The sequence below is a fragment of the Microcebus murinus genome, chromosome 11 (genome assembly GCF_040939455.1).
Source record: "Microcebus murinus isolate Inina chromosome 11, M.murinus_Inina_mat1.0, whole genome shotgun sequence".
NCBI lineage: Eukaryota > Metazoa > Chordata > Mammalia > Primates > Cheirogaleidae > Microcebus > Microcebus murinus.
In genome coordinates this window covers 98,464,685-98,490,023 of record NC_134114.1, presented here as the reverse complement: position 1 = coordinate 98,490,023, position 25,339 = coordinate 98,464,685, and the positions used below count along the sequence as shown (strand labels likewise).

General features: G+C 36.0%; 1 protein-coding gene across 1 annotated transcript in view; it reads left to right on the top strand.

Annotated features, from left to right (window-relative positions):
* The window catches only part of FBN2 (fibrillin 2), a 284,415-nt gene that overhangs the window by 212,464 nt on the left and 46,612 nt on the right, over positions 1 to 25,339 (top strand). Inside the window, exons 28-45 of the mRNA XM_076008344.1 lie at positions 1,159 to 1,284; positions 1,725 to 1,847; positions 2,003 to 2,128; positions 2,421 to 2,546; positions 4,182 to 4,304; positions 6,311 to 6,433; positions 8,294 to 8,419; positions 13,192 to 13,314; positions 13,876 to 13,998; positions 18,494 to 18,655; positions 19,330 to 19,398; positions 19,869 to 19,994; positions 21,136 to 21,261; positions 21,824 to 21,976; positions 23,233 to 23,301; positions 24,208 to 24,333; positions 24,524 to 24,649; positions 25,114 to 25,239. Coding sequence (XP_075864459.1) covers positions 1,159 to 1,284; positions 1,725 to 1,847; positions 2,003 to 2,128; positions 2,421 to 2,546; positions 4,182 to 4,304; positions 6,311 to 6,433; positions 8,294 to 8,419; positions 13,192 to 13,314; positions 13,876 to 13,998; positions 18,494 to 18,655; positions 19,330 to 19,398; positions 19,869 to 19,994; positions 21,136 to 21,261; positions 21,824 to 21,976; positions 23,233 to 23,301; positions 24,208 to 24,333; positions 24,524 to 24,649; positions 25,114 to 25,239 — 2,202 coding nt within the window. The remainder of the gene's footprint in view (positions 1 to 1,158; positions 1,285 to 1,724; positions 1,848 to 2,002; positions 2,129 to 2,420; positions 2,547 to 4,181; positions 4,305 to 6,310; positions 6,434 to 8,293; positions 8,420 to 13,191; positions 13,315 to 13,875; positions 13,999 to 18,493; positions 18,656 to 19,329; positions 19,399 to 19,868; positions 19,995 to 21,135; positions 21,262 to 21,823; positions 21,977 to 23,232; positions 23,302 to 24,207; positions 24,334 to 24,523; positions 24,650 to 25,113; positions 25,240 to 25,339) is intronic.

The following is a 25,339-nucleotide window of genomic DNA, read 5'->3' as shown; positions in this document are numbered from 1 at the left end:
GCCATATGTATTGCTGTGCCAGTGTATGAGATGAATCTTAAGTGATAGACTAAACAGATGTTTTAAAAAGATGAATGAAGAAGTTTTAAATGTTTTTTATTTCATTTTAGCAGTGGTACAAAAAGCTTTTCCACACTGTTAGAGAATGTTTATTCATGGTTGAACATATTGAGATACAGTGCTTCAGACATCTTTTTCTAAGTTCATTTTATTTTGTTACTTAGTTTTCATGGATCTCACAGCTAAAAAAAATTACTTCAATGGTGTAAATGCACAATATAAAATATGTATTTCCGTACAATATAAAATATACACGTAATGATCATGAGTATAATCCATATAGTCTTCTCAGTCATTTTGAGAATTTGCAATGAACTTCTTGTTATATCTTATAATACCATCATTGTTTTTACCTGAGACTGTGTCTGCTTGCATAAGGAAGTATATTTTCTTGCTGCTTTCTTATGATTATATTATTAGTCCTAAGTTTATTCCACAGATCTTTGATTGGTTTTCTTTAAGCCATCTGCACATCTTAGAAGGGTTAGTTAATTTAAAACAGACAATAGAATCTGTAGATCCACCTATCCAGGCACACTGAACGCAGTACGATAAAAACAAACAGGCGAGGGCCCTGTTGTCACGCCTCTGCTTTGTGGAACCTGCCATCTTCCTTCAGGAGACTTCAAGTTGTGTAGGCAGCTCTTGGCCATCTAAGAAAGGCCAGGCGAGCATGCTAAGCAGATTCACATATTAAATAGTAGGAAGCTTCATTTCTGACACATGTCAAATCTGTGGGTTAATATCCTAGTCACTACTGGTCACATGTGTCTATATAAATTTACTTAGAATTAAATAACACTAAAAATTCCTTAGTCATACTGTCCACGTTTCCAGTGCTCAGTACCACATGCAGTTATGTATTGGACAGCATGGATATGTAGCAGTTTCATCTTTGCTCAGAGTTCTGCTGGACAGCACTGTTGTAGATACAAATAATAGAGCTTCTAGCATTTTCTTTGAACACCCCAGGAGATCATTTTACCTCCCCCTGAAGTACACAAATCCCTCTGGAGACCAGTGCTGCGTGAAGCATGCTCTTAATGGTTTTAGGGTTTGCCTATTGCATAAAACATTAATTCTGTGTATCTTTTATAGATGTTAATGAATGCTCCCTGAGCAACAGTCTCTGCAGAAATGGAAAATGTGTGAATATGATTGGAACTTATCAGTGCTCTTGCAATCCTGGGTACCAGGCCACAGCAGACCGCCAGGGTTGCACAGGTAAGGAGAGGCCAGGTCTGAAACTCACATGTCTCCAGTCAGTCCAGGACAACTTTTGGCACTAAATATATAATGAAGCCTATGTGAGTGAGTCCTTTGTCCCAAAAATGAATCTAAGAATGGGGGCAAATCTCAGATGGTTTGTTGATTTTGCAGAGCACTTACTGGTCTTATTGTAGAAAATGCTCTAAATTCCATAGTTATTATATTCCTGAGTTCTTTAATCTTACAGTACTAGAGTTAAATGTGGAATGTTATCTAAAAAACAGTAAAAAGTACTAAGAAAGACTAATGGTATAGTACTAAATCAACACAAATAGTGGGGAGAAGAATCCAAACCATGTGAGCAGTATCTGTTTAAAAACGATAAAAACTCCTTATGTTTTGTTTTCAAGGAAGTAGGCCTCAAGGGTGATGTGGTTGCAATGTTGTTTCCACAGATATTGACGAGTGTATGATAATGAATGGGGGCTGTGACACCCAGTGCACTAACTCAGAAGGAAGCTACGAATGCAGCTGCAGTGAGGGTTACGCCCTGATGCCAGATGGGAGATCATGTGCAGGTATAGAAAGGAATCCACACAGACTCTGTGCATCTAATTAGTTTTGCCTTACAAACTGGCTCCAGATGTTATTGAGTGGAACTGGATGGAAAAAAGCATTTGATATTGACGGAAGGCATCCTTGTTTTCATTTGATGTTAATTTTGTATCATCAGATATTGATGAATGTGAAAACAATCCTGATATCTGTGATGGTGGCCAATGTACCAACATTCCTGGGGAGTATCGCTGTCTCTGTTATGATGGCTTCATGGCTTCAATGGACATGAAAACATGCATTGGTGGGTATCATAAGAAGAGGATAAATATTTATACACACATATATATACACAAAAATGTAAGAAGAGGAAGGCTTTTTCAGTTGGTATTTTAAACCATTTTACTAGAACTATACAACCTGAAAAGGAAGAATTATTTGAAGAAAAATCTTTAAAGACAGATGATTCATTTATTTGCAATAGTATGTCTTGCAAATGGATTATATTTTAGATTTTACCTATTCAGTCTAAAAGATAGCTTTTTAATTACTATAATGAACAAATACTAACCAGATATTGAAAATAATTTTTCTAGATGTGAATGAATGTGACCTAAATTCAAACATCTGCATGTTTGGGGAATGTGAGAACACAAAGGGATCCTTCATTTGCCACTGTCAGCTGGGTTATTCAGTGAAGAAGGGGACCACAGGGTGCACAGGTAGGTTTCCAGCTTGTCTCCTTCAAAGGCCAGCCTTCAACACTGTTGTATCTATGGACAGGTTACCCACGCCAAGGCCACGGCCAACATCCTCTTGCATCTGTAGACCGGTTACCCACACCCAGGCCACGGCCATGTGTGTGCTGAGAGCCTGACCCGTAGCGTGTGTGCTGCATTTGGCTGGTCTCTGTGGCAGCGCACTGTCTGAACCACCACCGCGGGCCGCCGTGGGTGCCCACACAGGGGTGGGGGTGGAGTCTGGTTCCCACAGCTCTGACGTGCTGCTGGTGGCTCTTGGAGCAGCATTTGCTTTCTGAGAATGACTGTTGCCCAAACAGAAGACACACGTAAAGGGGCACTGAGAGACCTAGAGGGTCCCAGTTTTTGTTGGTCTTTGTGTTCTTCCAAACTACTAAAAATTTATCTCAAATGCTGTTTTTAGACATTTTCTCTTCCTTCCTGTCTCCCATATTTTCCTCCCTTCTTTTCTCTTCTCTCTCCAATTGCTTTTATCTTCTCTTCTCTCTGCCCAAATTGCCTCTCTCCTTTTTCTCACTTTACTTTCTTTCTTTGCTCATTCTATCCACTTTGTCTCTTGTTCCCTTTTTCTACTAAATAGTTTTAGCTCTTTGCGTATATGTGGGTCTAGGAAGTACCAAGGTCAAGGTTTTGGACAGGTATTTCTTAGTACTCAGTTTAAAAAAGCCCCTGTGTGGTATTTTGCTCAAGGCAAAAGGTGGGTGGCTTAGGCTGCAACCCAGCCCTTAAACTGACCCCTCCAGGGAAGGGCAAGTAATGAAAGAAGGTATAGTCCTCTGCATGTTCACCACTAGCAGCGTTCATGCAAAGGCAGTAGTGTGTATATGATTTCAGCATCTACAATAATCATTGAACTGGATAGGACAGATTATTCTTACATTCTAGAAACTGTGGGAAACCATATCTACATAGTTTATATATATGTATGTATATGGGAGGGTATGTCTATATGTGTGTGTATATTATATATATGATACATACACACACACATACACACTGGTAAAAGCATCTAGTCACTTTCCAGATAAAATTTCCAGTGAATATTTTTTTAGATTCTCAAACAAATATAAGAAATAAAAATACAAACCTAAATGATAGTTTTCAAAAACTCTATAAAACATATTGATTTTAAAAATGACTGTATAATTTTAAAAAGAGAATGGACTCTAAAATAAAAGGCTTATTTGTATCTTCATGAAAAATATGTAATAAATATTAATAGGAAGAAATAGCAAAGCTTCTTTTTGGAAATAAGATTTATCTTGGCGTCTGTGATCTAATGTCCTCTACCTGGCTCTGGGCAGGGAGCAGGCCTCTGGGATGGGCAGGGGTGAGACACATGCCTGCCGGGGCAGCAGCTGCTGCGTCTCACTCTTGCTGGTAAGTGACTAACAATGTTTTCTAGGGAAGGACTTGTTTTATTTAGATCATGAACTTCCAAATCTTGTTGAAGCCTACAAAAATAAAACTGATGTTAATATTTTCTCTGTATGGTTTCATATTTACTTTAAAATTTTACCTATACAGAAATATATTTGGAAGTAGAGTTAATTAGCTTGTGTTTGTATCTTTTTCATATGAACTATGGTTTCTCAGATGTGGATGAGTGTGAAATTGGTGCTCACAACTGTGACATGCACGCTTCATGTCTGAATGTCCCAGGAAGCTTCAAATGCAGCTGCAGAGAAGGCTGGGTTGGAAATGGCATCAAATGCATTGGTGAGTTTGCGAATGTAATCTTTTGCTAAGGCATGAAATTGTTTAAGGCTCTTTGCACAGTTATAGGAATATACTCTTCACTTTCATTTTTTTTTCTTGTAAATCAAAGGCTATCTTAGTGATAAGATAATTTCTGCGTAAGAGTTTCCTTTAGCCTTAATATAAATGATCAAGTTACAACAGTATGCCTTGGCATCTGCTTTTTAATGTGTTGTTCAGTCAAAAATATTTGATATGCAGCTGGTGATCCAAACAGCTATGTGATGAAAAATGACTAATATGTTTTTCCAATCTTTTCATAGAGTAATCAGTGAGATTTAAAATCCAGCAAATAAATGGAAGAAACAAAAAGGTTGTTTTTTTTTTCAGATAGCCTAAGTCTGTAGTAAATGCCGATATCAGTGTCTTATTAGAAAATGGAATTCTTCTTACAGGAAAATCTAAATATTTTGTTGGATTTTAAGAAGTCTGATTTGAAGAAAAGAGAAGGGGAAGACAGCTTCTCTGGGTTTTATGGTTCTTAAGCCAGAGTCTAATAATAAGCTGTCTTATGTCTGAGAGGCAAGGCGCTAGAGTACACTCTTGGTATCATTCACAGTGCTGTTTAATATGCTCAGTGTTTTACATGCCTTAAAGTAAAGAATTTTCCCAACTGGTGAGAATTATCCAGGTCAATTTAAAGTAAAAAGAGAGCAAGCTGAACATCCTGCCATGACTTCATTATGCTTACTAGCTACGTCTAGTCCGGCCGTCTTTCTATGGTTAATCTCACAACTTTTCAGCTGTATCCTTGTTTGTAATTTTCTAATCCCATAGGTCTCCTCTTTTCCTCCCTTATAGCCTTCCTTTTTTGTACTTCTTGTCCATCTGTCACTCTGGTTGCTGTCTCAAGACAGCCTGCCTCCGATAGAAGAGATTCAGGCGTGTCCAGAATCCTGTGCTCCAACGTGGCACCCATGTCGGTCCTCCTCTTTCCTTATCCATTTCCCTGCTCTGGTCTCAACCAGTCTGTCTCTTTCAGTCTCTTTCTCTCTCTGCCCCCCCCCCACTTTCTGTCTCCAGGACACTAAAAGAGCCCCTGCTTATGTTTGCTCATTCCCTCTCTGGCCTTCGTGCAGTCTGTTCTCCACGTAGCAGCAGGAGGAAACTCATAGATTTGATATTTTCGTCATTCTAACCCATTGAACTCAGGATAGAATCAGCTTCCTCCCCATTCCTGCCTGGTTCCACTCACTGTCTTTTGGCTTCTTCTACCACCCTCTCTCTGTCTGCTGCACTGTGCTTTGCCACTCTAGCCTTTTTTACTTTTTCTTGTCACATCAAACTCTTTTCCTCCTTGGTGTCTATACATGCACTGTCCCCTCTGCAGAGATCGCCGTCCCCTAATTCTGCTCAGCGAGCTAATGCTTCCTATCTTTGAGGTCTGAAGTTAACTAAAATTTACTTCCTCAGTGGGGTCTTCCTTGTTTCTGCAGTACAAATTAGAAGCCCCTTTTATTCTCTCATTGCACCTTGTAACTTTTTTCATGGTGCATATGTCAGTATTTAATTTTTTTCCCTGGGTTTAACATCTGTCTTTTCCACTAGACTGTGGACTCCATGAGGTCAAGAATCGTATCTTGATTTCCTCATCTATAAAATAAACTTGAAAACTGTATGCTAAAATTCGATATTATCTTCAGAATTGATCCTTTTTTAGTGCTAATGGAACCAGCAATAGAATCTACCTTCAGTAGGAGTCAGAATGAAATATAACACTGGTTTTCTTTTAACCATTAAAACTCTAATGAGATACTGCATAAAATGCTTGAATTCATAATTTTGGCCCATGTTTGTGGCATGGACATTGGATTATGGGTCTGAGATCTTAGAATATTGGAGCTGTGGCCCTACAAACTAAAACACACTTGGCTAGTTTCTATTTAAGACAGATGAAAATCTTTCTGGGTGTTCAAATGTTTCATCTTTATTTCTGAACTTTACTGCTATGTTCTCTTGGCATGCAGATCTGGATGAATGTTCTAACGGAACCCACCAGTGCAGCATAAATGCTCAGTGTGTCAATACCCCAGGCTCATACCGATGTGCCTGCTCTGAAGGTTTCACTGGAGATGGCTTTACCTGCTCAGGTGGGTTACAGTTGAGAGGTGTGTGCTGACATAATGGGCATGGAATGTTTATATGCTTGAACGTTTTATTTGAAGAAAACTGTAGTTAAAGGAGATTAAAATAACTACCCCATTTTTACGCTTGGCTTACAGGCGAATATGTATTTCTTACATTAAACACAAAAACTTAAACGATCTTTCAAATATATTGGTGGATGTTTTAAAATGATGACATTTATTACTAGTACGTGCTGTTAAAGACTATCATTTTCTCTTACTCATTTATAACATAATGGTTTAAAAACACAGGCTTTGTCTGGAAAAGACTACCTGGATTCATATCTTGCCTATGCAGCATCTACCTGGCTAAACTCAAGTAAATTACTTATCTGGCCTTATTTTCCCCATTTTAAAATGGCCATAGTAATAATACTATTTCTTTTTTCTTTTTTTTAAATCACTAAATGCATGAAAGGGAAAAACTATTCAGCTTTTTAAAGTAAACTATATCACCTACACAATCACTGTTGTTAAATGTATTTATCAAAGTCTCAGGAGTTTACCACATGGTATTGAAAAGATTAAATGGAGTAATACAAGTAAAGAACTTCAGAAAACACATCACAAAAGCTCAGTAAATATTAGCTTCTATTTAGCTTCTCTTCGTTCCACATTCCTTGAGGATAAAGTATCTTTTCGTCATATGCATATATAAAACTAGATCATCTCGCTATATGTAAAGTTGAATGCTTTTCAGTTTGTAAGATAGGTGTTTGTTGATTTGAAGTACACACTTTAAACCCAGAATTAAATGATAGATTCTAAATTCTTTTTTTAATTATTGAGGTAAAAAATGCAGACTTGTCATTTTCGAATGCTTCTTTAAGAAAACATACTTATTCAATATTATAGCTTTATTACTTTTAAGCTTTTGATATTGCATATTTCCTTGCATTTCTTTGCACCATGATATCAAGGAAAGAGCATGGCTTTGGTGTCAGACACAGCTGCAGTCAGATCCTGGCTCAGCTCCTTGTGGCCCTCATAGCTCACTGCTGCTCCTAGCCTCAGGCTCTTCCTCTTGTGAACCTCAAGGAATTGGTGACTCAAGGAGGAAACACATGTCAGGCAACCAGCACACCACTTAGCATATATCAAGCCGTCAGTAGACATCGGTTTCTGCCCTCCTTGCCCTTTTCTCTTGAAAGAATTAAAGTAAATGATCTTTAAGGTCTATGAATGATGTCTGTTTGTATAATTAAGATAGGAGTTTGTTTTCCATTCTTGAAATACTTCACTTAGAAGAATGGTCTCCAGTTCCATCCAGGTTATAACCTTGACTCAAACTGTACAAAAGCAATTCATGTAACCAAAATGTTTGTATCCCCCTAGTATTCTGAAATTTGAAAAAAAGATAGGAGTATTTTTATAAGATTATAATGACATGAAAGAACCTTTCTCCATTCTCATAGTGTCTCTAATTTGCTTTAAAATACTTGGACTAGTGAAAAAGTAAATTGTGTATTCTAATACTATAACACTTTCAAATGCATGGACACCATTTTAAGATTAATTCTAGTGTTCTTGGTCATGTCTAAATGATGTTGGTATAATACCATACACAAATTGGCATTAAAAAGAACCAAGACAGATGTGGGAAACATCTGCATTTCTCCTTTTAACTGTATTACAATTGAATGTTAGGGTGCAGGTTAAATAGCTTTTCTATCAGTCATATACCCTTATTTCAGTGAATGTGATCTACCGCTGTTTCATGCTAATGAGCACTAAGTCAAGCCAGTAAAATTGATTTAGTTACAGAGCAAGGAGAAAATGTGTCATGAAATTGGAACTTAATAGAGATGTGATTTACTTCTCCAGATGTTGATGAGTGTGCAGAAAACATAAATCTCTGTGAGAACGGGCAGTGCCTCAATGTCCCGGGTGCATATCGCTGCGAGTGTGAGATGGGCTTCACTCCAGCCTCAGACAGCAGGTCCTGCCAAGGTGGGTTGCTAGGATTCCAGCTCATTTTCAAGTTGGATCAACTACAGTAAATGAAACCACAAAAAGGTCTGGAACAGGCTCCACCTGGAAGCTGAACACATAGCACATGCTGCACATATAAAAGTCATTCATTTATGCGTGGATTATTTTGCCGAATGAATAATGATGAAGGCGGCTTTCATCTCTTATGAAGTTTTCCTGGCCAAGAGCCAATAATTGGAAGTTTAGCGCATTCTTTCTTTCCTTTTTTAACCGTTTCTTTTTTCCTTTTTCTTTTTTTTATCACTAAATGAATGACATGTGGAAAACTATTCAGCTTTTAAAGTATGATCTATTATTTCCTACTCCAGTCACTGCTATTTATTGTGTTTATCAAGACCTAAACAGTTCAGTATTGGCATTTGCCTTCATGTTTGAATCTGCTGCCTATATGTCTGGGACTGGAAGTCCTGTTCAGGGATTCGTCAGGGACTTCACATTTGCTTAATAGTAATGTCTCCTCTTCTAAGTTATGACATTATCCCTCTTTCTTAGAAATGGGACTTTAGCCTAGTACGGTCTATTTCCAAGAGAAAGAATTTGGATTTTCTTTTAAATCACAGACTAAATTCACATTGCACATAGTGCGGGCCATGATTGTGTGATGAATAGGGAACACATGAAGATGTGAAGGAAGAAAGAAAAGAGATTAAAAATAATTCATATGCCAAAGGGCTTCAACAAAATTTGTTATTCACAGAACACCTTAAAAAAAATAACTCAAGCTAACTGCTAGGTAGAGATGATAAAATGGAAACAGATATTTCCCCGACATAGTGTCTAATCAAATGAACAGAGATGGTAAGTGCCAGTGCTCATGCACACATGCATGTACACACATGCACACAGTTCATCAGCCTGAACCACACAAAACAGATTATAGAATCCGGGGTAGCTCAGAGTAGAGCCTGACTCTGCTGCACCGCCAGAGGTGGCACTGAAGAAAGTGTGCCAGATAATCGTTAAATTTTTCATAAAGAGCCACCAATGTGAACAAGGGATGGATAGTTGGCCCTAAGAAGTATGACATTAAAAACTAAAAGCATTCATGCTTTCTACATTACCCACTGGATTGGGCAGAATCTAATCCATTTTATACAAAACAACTGTAAAATGAACATTTTTTTCCTCAATCCTGGTTTCTTCTAAGCACTGAAGTTAATTAGTAGAAAATGTAAGTCAATGTGGATATGGAATTATTATGCATGATTTAGTATCTACATCAGCTTGACAAGAGTTAGTAGGAGAATGAACAAGTCAGCAGTAACCAGACACTTTTGCCAACATGGGTTCTTTATACCTAGACAGAATTTTTTCTTTATAAATTTATTGCTTTGTGGATGGCATAGGCCCTTCTAGAACTTATCCCCAAAATGGTGCTAAATAAGTTACTGTTTACTGTACTTTCTTCACATTTAGTTTTCTCATGTGTCGTTACCATAGAGAGAAATGCCTGTTGACAAGGCAGCTCGGGGTGGCACAGGGGGAGTTTATCCTTAGCTAAACCCTGTGCCCCATTCATCTGAACGCTCACTTTTGAGATCCCAGAAATGTAATTCCATGCTTCTGCCTGTTCTCCTTGTTTTTCTCTTCTTTCTTCCCATAAGGTTTGGCTCACCTGGACAGTTTCTCCTGATTTTACTAATTTAATTCCTTTGATGTCTTCCCATCTTTTTATAAATATATTCCCCTCTGATCAACTTTTTTTTTACTCAGAACTACTTCTTACCGTAAATTCTTAGAATTTCTATAGATTCCAAATAATTACTGGAGTTGGCCATTTCCCAATATTCCCCACCAAAATGGGGGAATACAAAACCCAGAGGAGCTGCCACAGGGACAATTTACGGGACACCATTAGATAGAGCGAACCTAGATACAGACTGTTTTGTATGACGTCTGAAGAGAGAGCAAAGGCCAGGCCCATCCTCTAAGAGCACATGGAGCCCCCAAAGAGCTCTCCTATCCTTGTTTCCTTCTTTCTGGGCTACTGAAGAGCAGTTTTAACAAAACCCAGACCCCAAGGTGTCTTCCAAATAAAGCTCTGATAAAGAAGGAAAGATGTCAAGAGATTCCACCTGAACTGTATGGAAGTAAATACAAGCTCTTGAAAGAGAAGACCCAGTAGTGTGTGGACAAGCAGAAAATAAACAGTAACAACTATGTGGGCACCCTACAGAAACAAAATAAAAGAGTCTACATAAAAACAGCTAAAGACCTAACCCAGAGTCGAAGAAAACTGCCCCAGAAGCAAAAGCAAATTTCTCATAAGTTCTTTGTGGCGTTCATGACCTTAATATAAATGTGATTGAACAATTTCAAAGAGAAGATTATAAAAATAATCCAGTATTTAATAAAAAGGAGATTGCAGAGTCAACACAAATAATAAATGGGAACTAATATAGTAAAACTGGAGAACTATTAAATAGAAACGGCAAAAATCAGAAAAGATACAGTTGAAAATGTAATTGGCATAGAGAAAGGGCTTGAGAGAATCACATAGAACAGAATAGGCAGGAAGAGAAATTAACACTGTTAAAGAAAAGATAAAAATCATAAACATGAGTATAACTAGTGGCTCTGGAGTGAAAAGCAAAAAAATCAAATAGAAGAAACTATCAAAGAACCAAACGTTTTCCAGAACTAGAAGAAAGGATTAAATGTACAGGAAAAGGCCAAATTATAAGAGAAAAACTTAGCCTCGTTACACTTGTAAACTTTACTCATAGAGGATTCAAGACTTCAGATAGATTAGACAAGTCATGAGCTAAACAAACATTCAATACCAATGCCCACATTAAATCAATGCCCACAAAATTCTGAGGAAACATATGACTAGTTGGTTAATTATAAAAACAATAGGGATATTCTTAAAAGTAAAATAATTCAGAAAAAAATCTTATATTTTCACACAAGTTCCTCCATTCTTGGGGAAAAAAACTAATTAGCAATGAAACACAGCCAATCAAGAAATAAATGGAGAAGTTGTACCAAAACCATATTGATCCCCTTAAGTAAAGAATTAGTACTAAATACTGTGGAGATTATGGTAAACTGCCATAAACATTTGAAAAGTGAAAATAACAGGTAACAAAAATAAGGAGTTAGAAGGATATATGAGTGCTAGTTTTCTTATCATTCATTGTATATAATCTATTAATACTATCTAAAAATTACATTTGAACTTTAGCATAAAACCAAAAGATGGTAAAATTTTGGTGTTTTTCCTTATTTTTTGACATTAAAAAAGTATTTTAGAAACTGTTAAGATAATGAAAAATTGATATGATTAATGGAACTTGTTTCAGCTTCCCTATCTATAAATATGCATGTACAAACACCTGGAATAATATTCTTCAGTAATAATGATGTCAGTCAGTGATGTTCATCAATGGTTGTTTCTGGGTGGAAACATTTTTGAGTGAATTTGCTTTTAGTTTCTTATTTTGTGTATTGCTTGCTATCTTTTCTGTTTTCCTATCAATACTGTTTTGTATTCTTTGTATTTTTTAGTATGCATCAGTTTTATAAAGTCAAGACAGTATTATTTTAAAATACCTTATTTTATATAAGTGTTACATTGTTTAAAGGGAAGATATTTCTAATAAAGGTATTTTTAAAGTAAAATGCATATTCAGAGGGCTGATAATACAATTTCATTGTCACTTATAGATTAGCATGATTCACACTTTCTTCCTCTAAATGAGTCTGCTCATTTATATAAAGAGAATAACTTTATTCCCCTTGACACAAGAAAAGACACCTTTGCACATCAGTTGAACTTTTAATTTTAAACATGTTTGGAACCTTAAAATCTAAGGTACCTGAAACTAATCATGGTAACTATCATGAATGACCAAAAACCCTTTTAAACTTAAGATACAACTGTCTCAAGACAGCAGTTTAGGATGGCTTGTCTAGTCTAGCCTAAAATGACATGCCTGGTCTGCATTCTCAGAATATTAGGCAATTTATGTACAAAAATGTGTATCCCCCTTTTATGAGTAGAAATACAAATTATTTCCATAGTTGAACATACACATATAGGCCTTCATTTTCATATGAGTGAGGACACGTATATTGACCTTGAGTTAAAGCCTCATGGAAGACCTTCATAAACTGAATTTCTTAATTCAATTCAATAGAGATATTTTAATGAAATTCATTAGAATGTGGGGCAATGGGCCATCTTACTATATGGTATTGGGAAAAACATTTCCCTCCCTGTGTATAACTGATTTTATAATGACAGATAGAATTACAGAATAAAAGAGAAGTGAAAACTAAAAAGTTAAATAATTTTAAAGGTAATATTTAAAAATTTTATGTTTTTGTTTTAATTTACCAATTGTACAACATCCGCTGTTTATACTAATAAATTAGAATCTTTTGTTGTCTTTAATTTTTTATAATTTCATTCCTTTAACATGTTTATATTTAATTTTTGTATTCTTTATGCCTTAAGCCAATCCTTTTTTATTTAAGTATATTATAATCCAAAAAAGTTAAAATACTGGATACACATTTTACAAAGAAAACAATATATCTTTCATATCTCAGTTTTGTAGATAGACACTATTTGCTTGTCATTTTCAATACCTGCCTAGCCAAAGAAAAAATTTTTTACTGCATAGAAACATTTGAGAACTTAGAAAATCCCATTAATATTATGCATTAAATCAAAAATTTTAAATGCCTTTATAAACAAGAGATTACTTTTTTTTAATCTTCAGATATCGATGAATGCTCCTTCCAAAATATTTGTGTCTTTGGAACATGTAACAATTTGCCTGGAATGTTTCATTGTATCTGTGATGATGGTTATGAATTGGACAGAACAGGAGGGAACTGTACAGGTATGGCCAGTTAAGGGCTTATATGTGTTCCAGTTAGTTGAAATGAATGTTCTATGCTAAGTATAAAAATTCTTCAAATTTCTGCTTGGTTAATATGTGCATTGGGTTATACATTTTTCTAAAACATAAAATTATATCCCAGTACATTTATTTTTAATATGAAATTGATCCATTTTATGTAAACAATTTAATATTAAATATATAACATGAAACTACTAAAGTATCTCTTTGTCTATATGCATGTTCATGTATATGTATATATATACATGTATAAATATATAAATTTAGTTAAGCAAATAGTGACATTTTTTTCCTCAGACTAGCAACAATTAATTACATCTATCTATTAAGAATATTAAATGACGTCATAAACATCATGTGCTTGATCTTTGGAACCTGTTTTAGGCATATACAAGGATTTAATATTTTTATTTAATTGTGCTGAGTCCTTCATAATGATCTTTAATCTACTGACTTGCAAAAAATCCACCAAATTCTTTGAAACAGCAGCATGGGTATGGAAAGTAAAGATGGTAACGTGGGCATTTTACATATTTCTAGATATTGATGAGTGTGCAGATCCCATAAACTGTGTAAACGGCTTATGTGTCAACACGCCTGGTCGGTATGAGTGTAATTGCCCACCCGATTTTCAGCTGAACCCCACTGGTGTGGGTTGTGTGGGTAAGTAAACCTGTATGAAACAAACCTGTATGAAACAAACCTGTATGAAACAAACCTGTATGAAACAAACTAATAGAATTGTGTAGAGTTGAATATTTAGACGCTTTTGGTAGTGAACTATGATGAATGTCTGCTACAGTTAATTTAAAAACAAATTAATCCCTTCCCTTAAGGAACTCTGTATTTCAAATAATACGTGGTCACCTGTATTGTGTTTATCTTCCAAATTGTATTTAGAAACAAGAATTTTCAAGACATCTCCAACCTCCTCCTCTTGCAGACTTGGGAGCCAAGGTGCAGACAGGTGCATTAATGTGCTCAAGGTGTCAGAGCCTGCAGACAGCAGAGCTGAGGCAGTGTCCCAGGTTGCTGCCTGGCTCCATGTCCAGGACTTGGCCAGACAGCCCAAAGGGGTATAGGTATTGGAATAGCCATTTCTCTTGCCTGCAGGAAGGGTCGTATAGGAGTGAAACAAATGAAGGGATGAGAAGAAAGGAATTAGAGAGATGGGTTTCATGAACCAAACCATTGGAGTAAAAGAAGGTGGGAGCTGAGAGGGAGGAGGAGGAGGAAATAATGAAGGCTCAGAATCTGTCATTGACATTGCTGATCTTTAAAAAATAATTGCCCATCTTTTGCCATCAGCCCTATTCCTATATCTTAATGAGTGTTTGCCTAAAGGAGTATGGTCTGGGGAATCTCCTGAGCAAGTACAGAAAATTTTAAAGAGGGAAATAAAGGGAAATTCCTTGCTTTGGTAGAAATCTGCCTTCTGTCTTCAGTGTCAGTTCCATAGGCCTGCAGCAAATAGAGGGGATATTTGCTGCTGTGATTTTTACACAATCTATATATTGTTTTCAAGTTGTGAAGAATGCATTTAGTTATGATTTATGGCTACTCCAAATTCTGCCTTTTCCATTCAAAATCATTCATTTAGTAAATATTGACCACCTTCTATCTAAGGGCAATGCTCCAACAGTGAACAAAACAAGCAAATTCTGTGCTTTTGTGTTTACATTCTGGTGGCAGGGAGACAAAAAAAAGCAAGAACAGATCATGACACTTGAGGTGGGCAGAGGAAAAGTGCTATGTTACACTGGGGAAGGGGGAGTCAGAGCCTTGAAGGAAGGAACAAGCCAAGGGGGCCTCTGGGAGAAGCCCCCAGGTAAAAGGAGCAGCCAGTGCAAAGGGCCTGTGGTAGGAGAATGCTGGTGTCAGAGACACAGCCCAAGGCTGCATAGCAAGAATAGGGGGCAGGGAGCGGGCTAGAGTATGAGGAGAGGAGTCTGAGAAGGAGCAGTCGCCCAGATCGTGAAGTGATGCCCAACCCTGGCTGCACAGTAAAATCCCATTTAGAACCTTAAAAATACACTGATGTCTGCCCTACCCCCAGAAATTCTGATTCTTTGGGGCCTCACTATTTCTTAAAAGCTTCCTTGAATCTAAGGCTATGAACAGGCAACTAATAAAAGAGAATGGTCCAAAAGTTAACAAATGAAAGTAAACAAATGCCCTAAATCATTAGTAAGAAGAAAAAAATCCAGTTAAAACAACTTGTGTTAAATATCACTCTACACCTCCTATACTGACAAAATTAGAAAACCTGGGAAACATGAAGTGTGGGGTGTGGAGCCCTCTGCTCTGTGGGTGGAAGCATAGACCAGGGCAGCTCTGTGGAGAATATTCTTACACAACAGCATTCAGATTAACTGTCAGCAATCAATTTTAGTTTTGGGGTTTCTTTTTGGGGAAATTCCATTTGTATAGATTGACACTTCATGGGTTTCATTCTTTATAAGTGGTCTTCTAGAAAACAAAGACTCCTTCTATCTCACAAATACCATAAGGGTCTATTGGGCCCTTTTGTAAGTCTAGGATACATTATAAGATGCCAGTGATTTTAATATATCCTTTATCTTAAAATATTTTGCTATTTTATTATCTTAGATTTTAATTCATCAGTATTCATCATTTATGCCCAATAACATTAAAACAGAGCTTAAAATAATAAGAAAGGCCAGTTACAGTGGCTCACACCTGTAATCCCAACACTTTGGGAGATTGAGGCAGGAAAATCACTTGAGGGCAGGAGTTGGATACGAGCCTGAGCAACATAGCAAGACACTATCTCTACAAAAAAAAAAAAAAAAAATTTAAAGTTAGCCAGGCTTGGTGGCACATGTTCGTAGTCCTAGCAACCCAAGAGGCTGAGATGGGAAGATCCCTTAAACCCAGGAATTTGAGATTACAGTGAGCTATGATTGTGCCACTGTACTCCAGTCTGGGCAACGTAGCAAGACCTTGTCACTAAAAACATAAAATAAAACAATAAGAAAATGGAAAATGTTGGCATCACCTAGAAGGAAGAGGCAATAGTGAAATAAAATGTTACTGTGGTCTCATCCTTCAGTTTTGGTATTATGTTGCCCAAAGAATTTATCATCTTTCAAGACAATACAAAAGAGGACTGGAGACACCTCATTTGAAATCTTCTTTCATCGTTTATGAGACACAGTTGAGAATTTCAGAAGTCATTGTTTTCTGGCCATCATGGCAAAGAGGGAAAAAAATTGGCAGTGGAAACAATTTCACAGTTGTCAGATGAATCAGAAGATGACTGCAAAGAGACAGAACAGCTCTTGTCTAGATTTAAAGATGATGGTGAAATTGATCATCTAAACAATATCCTAGGGCAGGAGTTATCAGAGACCAATTTTCTACATGAAATTTTTCACACTTGAAAATAGATAGGGGGTGAACAGTATATTTCTATAAACAGAAGAAATATGGTGTTCTCATCCACTTAGTCAATAGAAAAACTTCAACACAGCATTTGACAGTAAGAACCTGGACCATCCCAGATTCATGTATTCTTTCAAATTTTATCATGTCTATGTACCAAAATGTAATAGATATGGTTCACAAGTGGACAAACCATAAAGGCAGGTAGGTATAAAAGGTTCTTAGAAGGAAATGTGATGTAAAAATAGAAGAAAATCATTGCATTGATGATTCTTATTGGTGTTGATAAATCTAACCCTGAGAATGCTTTCCCTGTGTGGAGCAAAGAAGGTGGCTGTCCTCTCATCAGCAAATCAATGAGCGATTGCTGTTTAAAAAGCTTTCTTTTTTATGATGCAAAAACAAGAAGAACCAGAGTAATGATAAGCTAGAACCTATTAGAGATGTGCTTGAAATCTGAAGTCATGTGTACAAAGTGTGTGAGCCCCGGTAAGCCACTAGTTAAATTCAGAGGACCATTTGGGTACAATATCTTCAAAACCAAGAAAATATAAAATAAAAATTTTAGTTAGCCATGATGAAATTCTTATTAAAATTACTAGTAAAGTTGTTTCTAGTATGCCTCTTTCCTTTTGTAAATTATTTTTACAATGACTTAAAAATATAAAAAATTTAAAGGGTTTATTGGATGCAAATGGTAAATGATGATGACTCTTTTCCAGTTACTGAAGGCTAAGTATATGCAAACTCTATGAACTAGCAGTTCCTTTCTTGGCTCTACATGCCAAAGAAATTAACTCACAGGCCCCTACAGAGACAGGTTTAGGATGTTCACTGCAGCATTCTTTGTGGTGACAGAGGTTTAGAAATCATTTTGGGGGAGAGTAGATAGATTTTTTAACAAAAAACAAGCATGGAGACCATGGAGTTGACATACTGCATGTTTACAAAGCAGACATGTCTGAAAAAGTTGTAAAATGAAATAAGATATATGACAAAGAACCATTTATGTAAATATAAAATGAACACATTAAAAGAAAAATATTTATTTTGCAAGAATACATAAAAAAATTAATAACATTAAATACATTTAGATGGTCTGGTAGAGGAAGGGGAATGGGAGTGGAGAATAGGGATAGAAGAGAGAGCAAGGGCAGAGGAAGAAGGTGTGAATCAATGCAAACCTGATGAGGAGAGGGACCATGAGTTAACTCACTGCTCTGTATCCAAGAGTCAGCAACAAGAACAAGATGGAAAAAACAATAAAATAAAATAAAATAAAATAAAATAAAATAAAATAATAAATAAAATAAAATAGCGTTGGCAGCCAGGGATGAAAATTACTTTGTAGATTAGTAATGACTTTGGATTTTACTCTGATTGAGATGTGAATCTATTGGAGGTGGCCCGGCCTAAGACAGTGCTTCTGAAGGATAACTTTGGCTATGGAGGGAAAAATAATACACTACAGTTGGGTCAAGGATGGAAGTTAAGAGATGAGTTAGGAAACTGTTAAAATAGTCCAGAGGGTGATGGTGGCCAGAGCTGAGGTTAAGGTGATAGAGGCAGTGCTAAGTAGTCAGATTCCAGATAAATTTTGAAGGTAGAGTTGACAGGATTGAATAAGGAATTGACAGTAAGGAGCTAAAAATGACACTTAAGCTTAGGGCCTATGCAACTGAAAATTTTCCCTTTATGGAAAATGCAGTGTCAGTACAGCGAGGGCAATTTTAAGCTCTTTGTTGCTCTGCAGACAACCGCGTGGGCAACTGCTACCTGAAGTTCGGTCCTCGAGGCGACGGGAGTCTTTCCTGCAACACGGAGATTGGGGTGGGCGTCAGTCGCTCTTCCTGCTGCTGCTCCCTGGGAAAGGCCTGGGGGAACCCCTGCGAGACGTGCCCCCCTGTCAACAGCAGTGAGTGGACACAGACTGGCATCTGAAGACAAGTTGCCATTTTATTCTTGGACTGGGGAGGGACCAAAAAGACATTGAACTTGGACTACTTCCACTGACTATGCTGAAGCCAGCCAAGAGTGTTATGTGAAAGGAATTCAGATTCCTCTCTTCCTAATGTTTTTCGTGATACGTTTAAAAAAACAATTTTTTTAACCACAATCCAATATGAATGGTAGGAATATCAATTCTCCATGGTATCACAGATAAAGGCCATTCCTGATTCCTCTCAAAGGTTATTTAGTTCAGGTCCATAGGTGTGTTGTATTCCTGAAGTCAATCATAGAATGCCTTAAATTGAAACATATGTTCTGATAATGGACATGAACTGAAACCTGTACACTGTAGTATCTTTTAGTTTTTATTTAATAGCCAGATGAGTTGTGAGGGAGTTTTTTCTTTAATTAAAAACATGGCTTTTGTTATTCTACTGTGTACATGATTTGTGGAGTAATTATCTTTTTCATATAAAATATAATATGTAATACTTTAAACATATTTGAAAGGACACTAAGAAAAAATCCTAAGTACCCCTTAGGATGGGTACTTTGAGCTTGACAGTTGCTGAATGCTTGCTCCTTGTCTCAGCCACTGGAACAAGGCATCACATCTCTTATTTTTCCATTGTTTTGTAGCTGAATATTACACCCTGTGTCCTGGAGGTGAAGGCTTCAGACCTAACCCCATCACAATCATCTTAGAAGGTGAGCTAATCTCTTATTGTCACCCCGATTTAAATGAGGTAAACAATTAATTTCAGAGAAAAGCTGGTAGAAAAATTAGGTGGAGCCATCCCAACAAAATTATTTAGTAAAATTACAGATGGACAATCACTTACTAGGATGTTGAAGAGCTACTTTGATTAAGAAGTAAGGATCCGATACATTGTACTGATCTGATGTCTAATTGTTCTGCAGAGAAACTTTCCTTATTGCTGTTTCCCAAATTGAGATAGCAATAAACTTGCTTTTATTACTCTTCTCAGGTAATTGCAAAATTCCACAACAAAGCCAAGGAAATCCATGTTTGATATAAACCCACCATCTAAATGTGCATTCATATGGATGCAAAAAAGTCTGCTGGTCTAACAGGATCACCCTTTTGGAAGCTCTAGTATTAACTCTTACTTTTCATGTTGGTGTTTGTGGTAAATGAAATGTCTCCCCTTTTGTAGACATTGACGAATGCCAGGAGTTACCAGGTCTCTGCCAGGGTGGAAATTGCATCAACACTTTTGGGAGCTTCCAGTGTGAGTGCCCACAAGGCTACTACCTCAGCGAGGAAACCCGCATCTGTGAAGGTGAGGTGAATTGGTCCCTAAAAATACGTAGGCTGTTTAAAATAAAGTTACTGCTGAGGCCTGGGGAAAAGGCCCCATCCTCAGATTCTACCAAAGCATCTATTCACTGTTTCATCACTCTTTTCTTTTCATATCAATGCTGCTAAGTGGTTTGATGCAAAATTAATTTACAGCTCATTTGCTATAATTTACCATTATTTTTCTAGGAAGATTGATTAAATATAAATGGGGGAAATGGAGTAGGGTGAAACATATGATATCAAATAATTTATCAGTTCAAATATTGATGAGAATTCTATTTTATATAGAAAATATAGGCAAGCTTAAATGCTAGTATTAAGTTAATGTTTTTCATTAATTTTTAAATGTTGCACTACATGATGTGAAGATGTTCAGAGGTTGTGCAGAGGCCTTTCTTTCTCCATCCCCTCACCTCACGCGTGGCATCACAGTCATTTTTTGGGACTGTCTGACCCCACACTGGATGCTTCTGGAGGCAGGGCCCACTTATTATTCACATTTACAGCTCCAAGTTCTAGCTTGCAGTAGGATCTCAATATTTATTCGTGGAATGAATGAATGCTTCTAAAAAATAACATTAAACATATAACATACCTATTTCCATTATCACCTTTCTTTTGGAACATGTTAGTTAAATGCATCTGGAAGAAATATGGTTTAATAAGGAGAACAACCAGCAGCTGCTTCTAGAATCTCTGAATGGTATGAATTTCAAAGGAACTACAAAGATAAAGGCTTTCCTAACCTGTATTCAGTGTAAAGTTGTCATTAAAATGTAGTTTAAGTGACATAAGATAAAAAGCTGTTTATAAAGAAATTCCATTTGAAGAATGTTAATTTTAATAAAAATATGCATATAGGTGTCATGTAAATTATTTGGGGCACTTTAGAATAATTTCCTCAGATGATTTATATTTTTTTAGTGTTGGGATTTTTTTTTTTCTTTTAAAGAAAGATATACCTGTGTCATGTAACTGCATATTTTGGGATATTTTCTGTATTTCTACATTTTGTGTAAATACAGACTCGGGGTATCAACTATACTTTGTTCAGTAGCCTAAATAATATAAATTAATTGAAAAATATCTTTATTAATTAATGATATTCTCATGCACTCTAGATATTGATGAGTGTTTTGCACATCCTGGTGTGTGTGGGCCTGGGACCTGCTACAACACGCTGGGAAATTACACCTGCATCTGCCCACCTGAATACATGCAAGTCAATGGCGGCCACAACTGCATGGGTAGGTAAAGATCTCCTAGATGAAAATTAGGCCCAGTTGTTGACTTCACACAGAAAGCACTTATGTCTCAGAATTATTGTTCAGAATGTTTGGAAATTCTTTATGAATGATGAAGTATTTCAGAGTCTTATAAACTGCTGGGTCAGTATTACATTTTTTACCTTTGGCTATATAGTTACATTTTAAAAAGCATGAGTCTAAGGTAGAAAATGTCATCAAGTGTTAGTATATATTTAATTTTTCTTCTCCATTCATGCAAAGTGAACGCTATTATACAAATAAAAAAACATATGAAATTTAAAGCTTAATACTTTTTCAATTAAATAAATGCTTTTGAGTAGAGAAACAAATATGTATTAACATTTTCTCCCAAGAAAGTCATAAATGAAATCTCTTATCTAAAAACAGGAGAGAGGTTGATCTAAAAATGATTTATGCTCAACTTAAAGAGTTATTTTTAAAGATAGCCACAAGTAACTGAGAAATGTTTTAGAACCATTTTGTGGGCTTCATTAGTACCTGCTGATGCGACTGACTAACTTGTTTGTTTTTCTCTTTGTAGACATGAGAAAAAGCTTTTGCTACCGAAGCTATAATGGAACCACTTGTGAGAATGAGTTGCCTTTTAATGTGACAAAGAGAATGTGCTGCTGCACATACAATGTGGGCAAAGCCTGGAACAAGCCCTGTGAGCCGTGCCCAACACCAGGAACCGGTAAGCACACAGCTCGCTCTTCCGCTGAAGGCCACGTCAGTGATACACACGTGTGTAACAATAGAGTCCAAGTGTGTACTAAAACCAGAGACGCTCAGTTCTGAAACTCTCCAAGAGCATCATATGGTTCGGTTTCCCAAGTGGCCTCCTTTGGGATTCAAACACTAATTTCTGAGACATACATTGAATATATCTTCTGAATCCTGAAAATAGAATTCATTGCTGAAGAGTTAGAGTTTAAAGCATTGATCCATTTAAACTCATTATCTTAAACCATGCATCACTGTGCTAGACATGGAAACTGTAATATTTTGAGAAAAACTGAGTTCAATAAGGATCTTTTTTTAGTTCAATCTTGAAAAGTATACAAAAAATGTGTTTGATGAGCAAACCTTACATAAAAGCAACTTGTTGTCAAAGTGTACCTTATACATCTACTCCCTCAGACTTACTTAATTTGTACATTGCCAGACACTTAGAAATCATTAAATTGAGCGTCTGTTATGTCCCTCTATCTATGCTGGATGCTGAGTGTATAATGGTGGATTAAGTACACAAGATCCTTACTCTGATAGTTATAGCATGTAGTACAAGTTTTATCTAATACTGTTCTCAGGAGTTTGACTCACTCATGTAGCTGTGGGCATCAGAAGCATTTTGCTTCTTAAAAATGAGAATTATTTTACATTTCTATTAATTTGGTGAATTATGTATAACTCTTATTTTATTTCATGATGTATTGTTTTTGATGACTCAAATTTCACTTCCCAACACTTATGGTGAAAAAAAATGGCAAAATTCACATCTCATTCATTATTCATTATTAACCTGTTTCTCTACTACAGAATTATTTTTGTATGTCTGTGCCATTGTGCAATCCATATTCCCTTTTAAAATTTGTACTCTAATATGTTTTTTCAATCTGTGTAAATTGGATCATTTTTATAGCTCTGACTATCAAAAGAAAAAAACAAGTATGTAAGTAGTTGTTTTGAATGTTGTAATGAGTTCTTACCTTCTAATATCAGAGCAATAAAAAGTTAGTGATAGTAATAACTATAACATTAATAATAATGGTAAAGCATGCCTGGATCCATACCTTGCAGAAGTTGGCATTGTTATTAAATAAATGTGATAGATATTAAAACATCTGGTTGTGAATAGTATAAAATATATTTGTGAAAGTAAAATATGAAATGTTATTTTGAATAAGTTTGAGACTTTTAAGAGTGCCTTGCTTTGTTTATATTTTAAAGCTGACTTTAAAACCATATGTGGAAATATTCCTGGGTTCACCTTTGATATTCACACAGGAAAAGCTGTTGGTAAGTCTTTCCAGATTATGTTTATTTTAATGTATGTATAGCATTTTGTAAAAATCTATAAAATGTTTTTAAAATTCAAGAGTACCCCAAAATATAATAATCTGGATTTGATTCTAATATAGTTAGACAAGAAAGAAACAACACACTTAAAGGCTCTAACCAAGTATTTATAAAGATATTCCATCAGCATACTCTAGTGATTGAGTTATGATAGTTACGTGACTGTCTCAAGATTTCCTACGTACCAAGCTAAAACGTTAGTTTTCCTTGTCACACATGATATATTACATGACTCAGATAATCTACCTTATTTAATCTTTAGTTGCTATTTTTATAAGTACATGTTTAAGTTTCTGGAGTATTTTTGTAGTATCTGTTTCTACTGGTCTAATTATGAATTTGCAGAATTATTATTCAAATAAATTAATTCTTTCTGAATGTACTTTATGTTGCTCATTCCACTTTTCTTCCTCAAAGATCTAGTAAACAATATAATTTTAAGTCTTCATTATGAATATATATATATATATATATAACAAAATACACACAATGAAAAAATATAGCTTTCTTTATCAGAAGAACAGACACAGTGAGGGTAACCTGACACGTAATTTGAAGAGGCTTGTCTTTAGGGAGCTCATTTGCCATTTTGACACTAAAATTGCTTGGTACATTTTATCAGCTACTTAAATTCTTCCATCACTGTTTAGAGGAACTAATCTATGTTGTATGCTGTTGCGGTTTATATGTTTTCATAAACCACAGAGTCATTTATGCCAGTATATATTTGATTTTTGTGACACTGAATATGTTCTCATTCTAGAGTGTACATAGCATTATTTGAAATTATATGGTAAATACATTAAGCAGAACCACATATATTTGACAAAATCTATTCAATTTCAGACATTGATGAATGTAAAGAGATACCAGGCATTTGTGCAAATGGTGTATGCATTAACCAAATTGGCAGCTTCCGCTGTGAGTGCCCTACAGGATTCAGTTACAATGACCTGCTTTTGGTCTGTGAAGGTAATCTGAATAATATATGTCCTTTGTCCAAAAAAAAAACTTGGTAAATACAATAAGTGGCTTTTAGGCAGTTTTCTGATTTTTACTATTTCTTCTGTAACTATTCAAGAGTTGATCATCAAAGTGATGAAGTGAATGTATTCCTAATGCAATAATGAAAGACTTTAAAATGGAGTCGTTGCTCTTTCAGATATTGACGAGTGCAGCAACGGTGACAGTCTCTGCCAGCGGAATGCGGACTGCATCAACAGTCCTGGCAGCTACCGCTGTGAGTGCACTGCAGGCTTCAAACTGTCGCCCAGCGGGGCCTGTGTAGGTAAGCAAGAGGCTGACTCATTCTTTGGCACTGAATACAAGATTTTTTATATTTCCCACACTAACAAGGTATCCAGAGCTTTCCTATCAAAAAATACTTCCAAAATAATTTTGAAAAGGTTTTCTAACTCAATCAAATTATTTATAGTGAACCTATTTGACCATATCTTTCAGAGTACTGTGTTAAGAAAAGAAATCTCTTCAATGGATTTCCCTAGGATTTGGACCTAAAATAAATTAGTATCCTTGAGATACCAGTAAATACTAAAAAAAATTACATGATTAAAAAAGGAAGCTTGAGTACTTTAAAGCCTTGCTTAGTTTGAATTCATCTGTTGTTATGGTTCATTTTCAGCCTGTCTGTAATAATTAATAGCAGGTTATTGAAACACATCTGTGACAAATGAAGAGAAGTCTTAATAAAAATCAGATACATGTAACATGTGTTTTAATTTTTTGTTTTAGATCGCAATGAATGTTTAGAAATTCCTAATGTCTGCAGTCATGGCTTGTGTGTTGATTTGCAAGGAAGTTACCAGTGCATCTGCCACAACGGTTTTAAGGCTTCTCAGGACCAGACCATGTGCATGGGTAAGGACATGCAGCTACAGGGACTGAAGTGGGACTGAGACTCCAGAATAGATCATAATTCCATCATTGCCATGAGTAGCTACCCTGTCTCTGGAAGAAA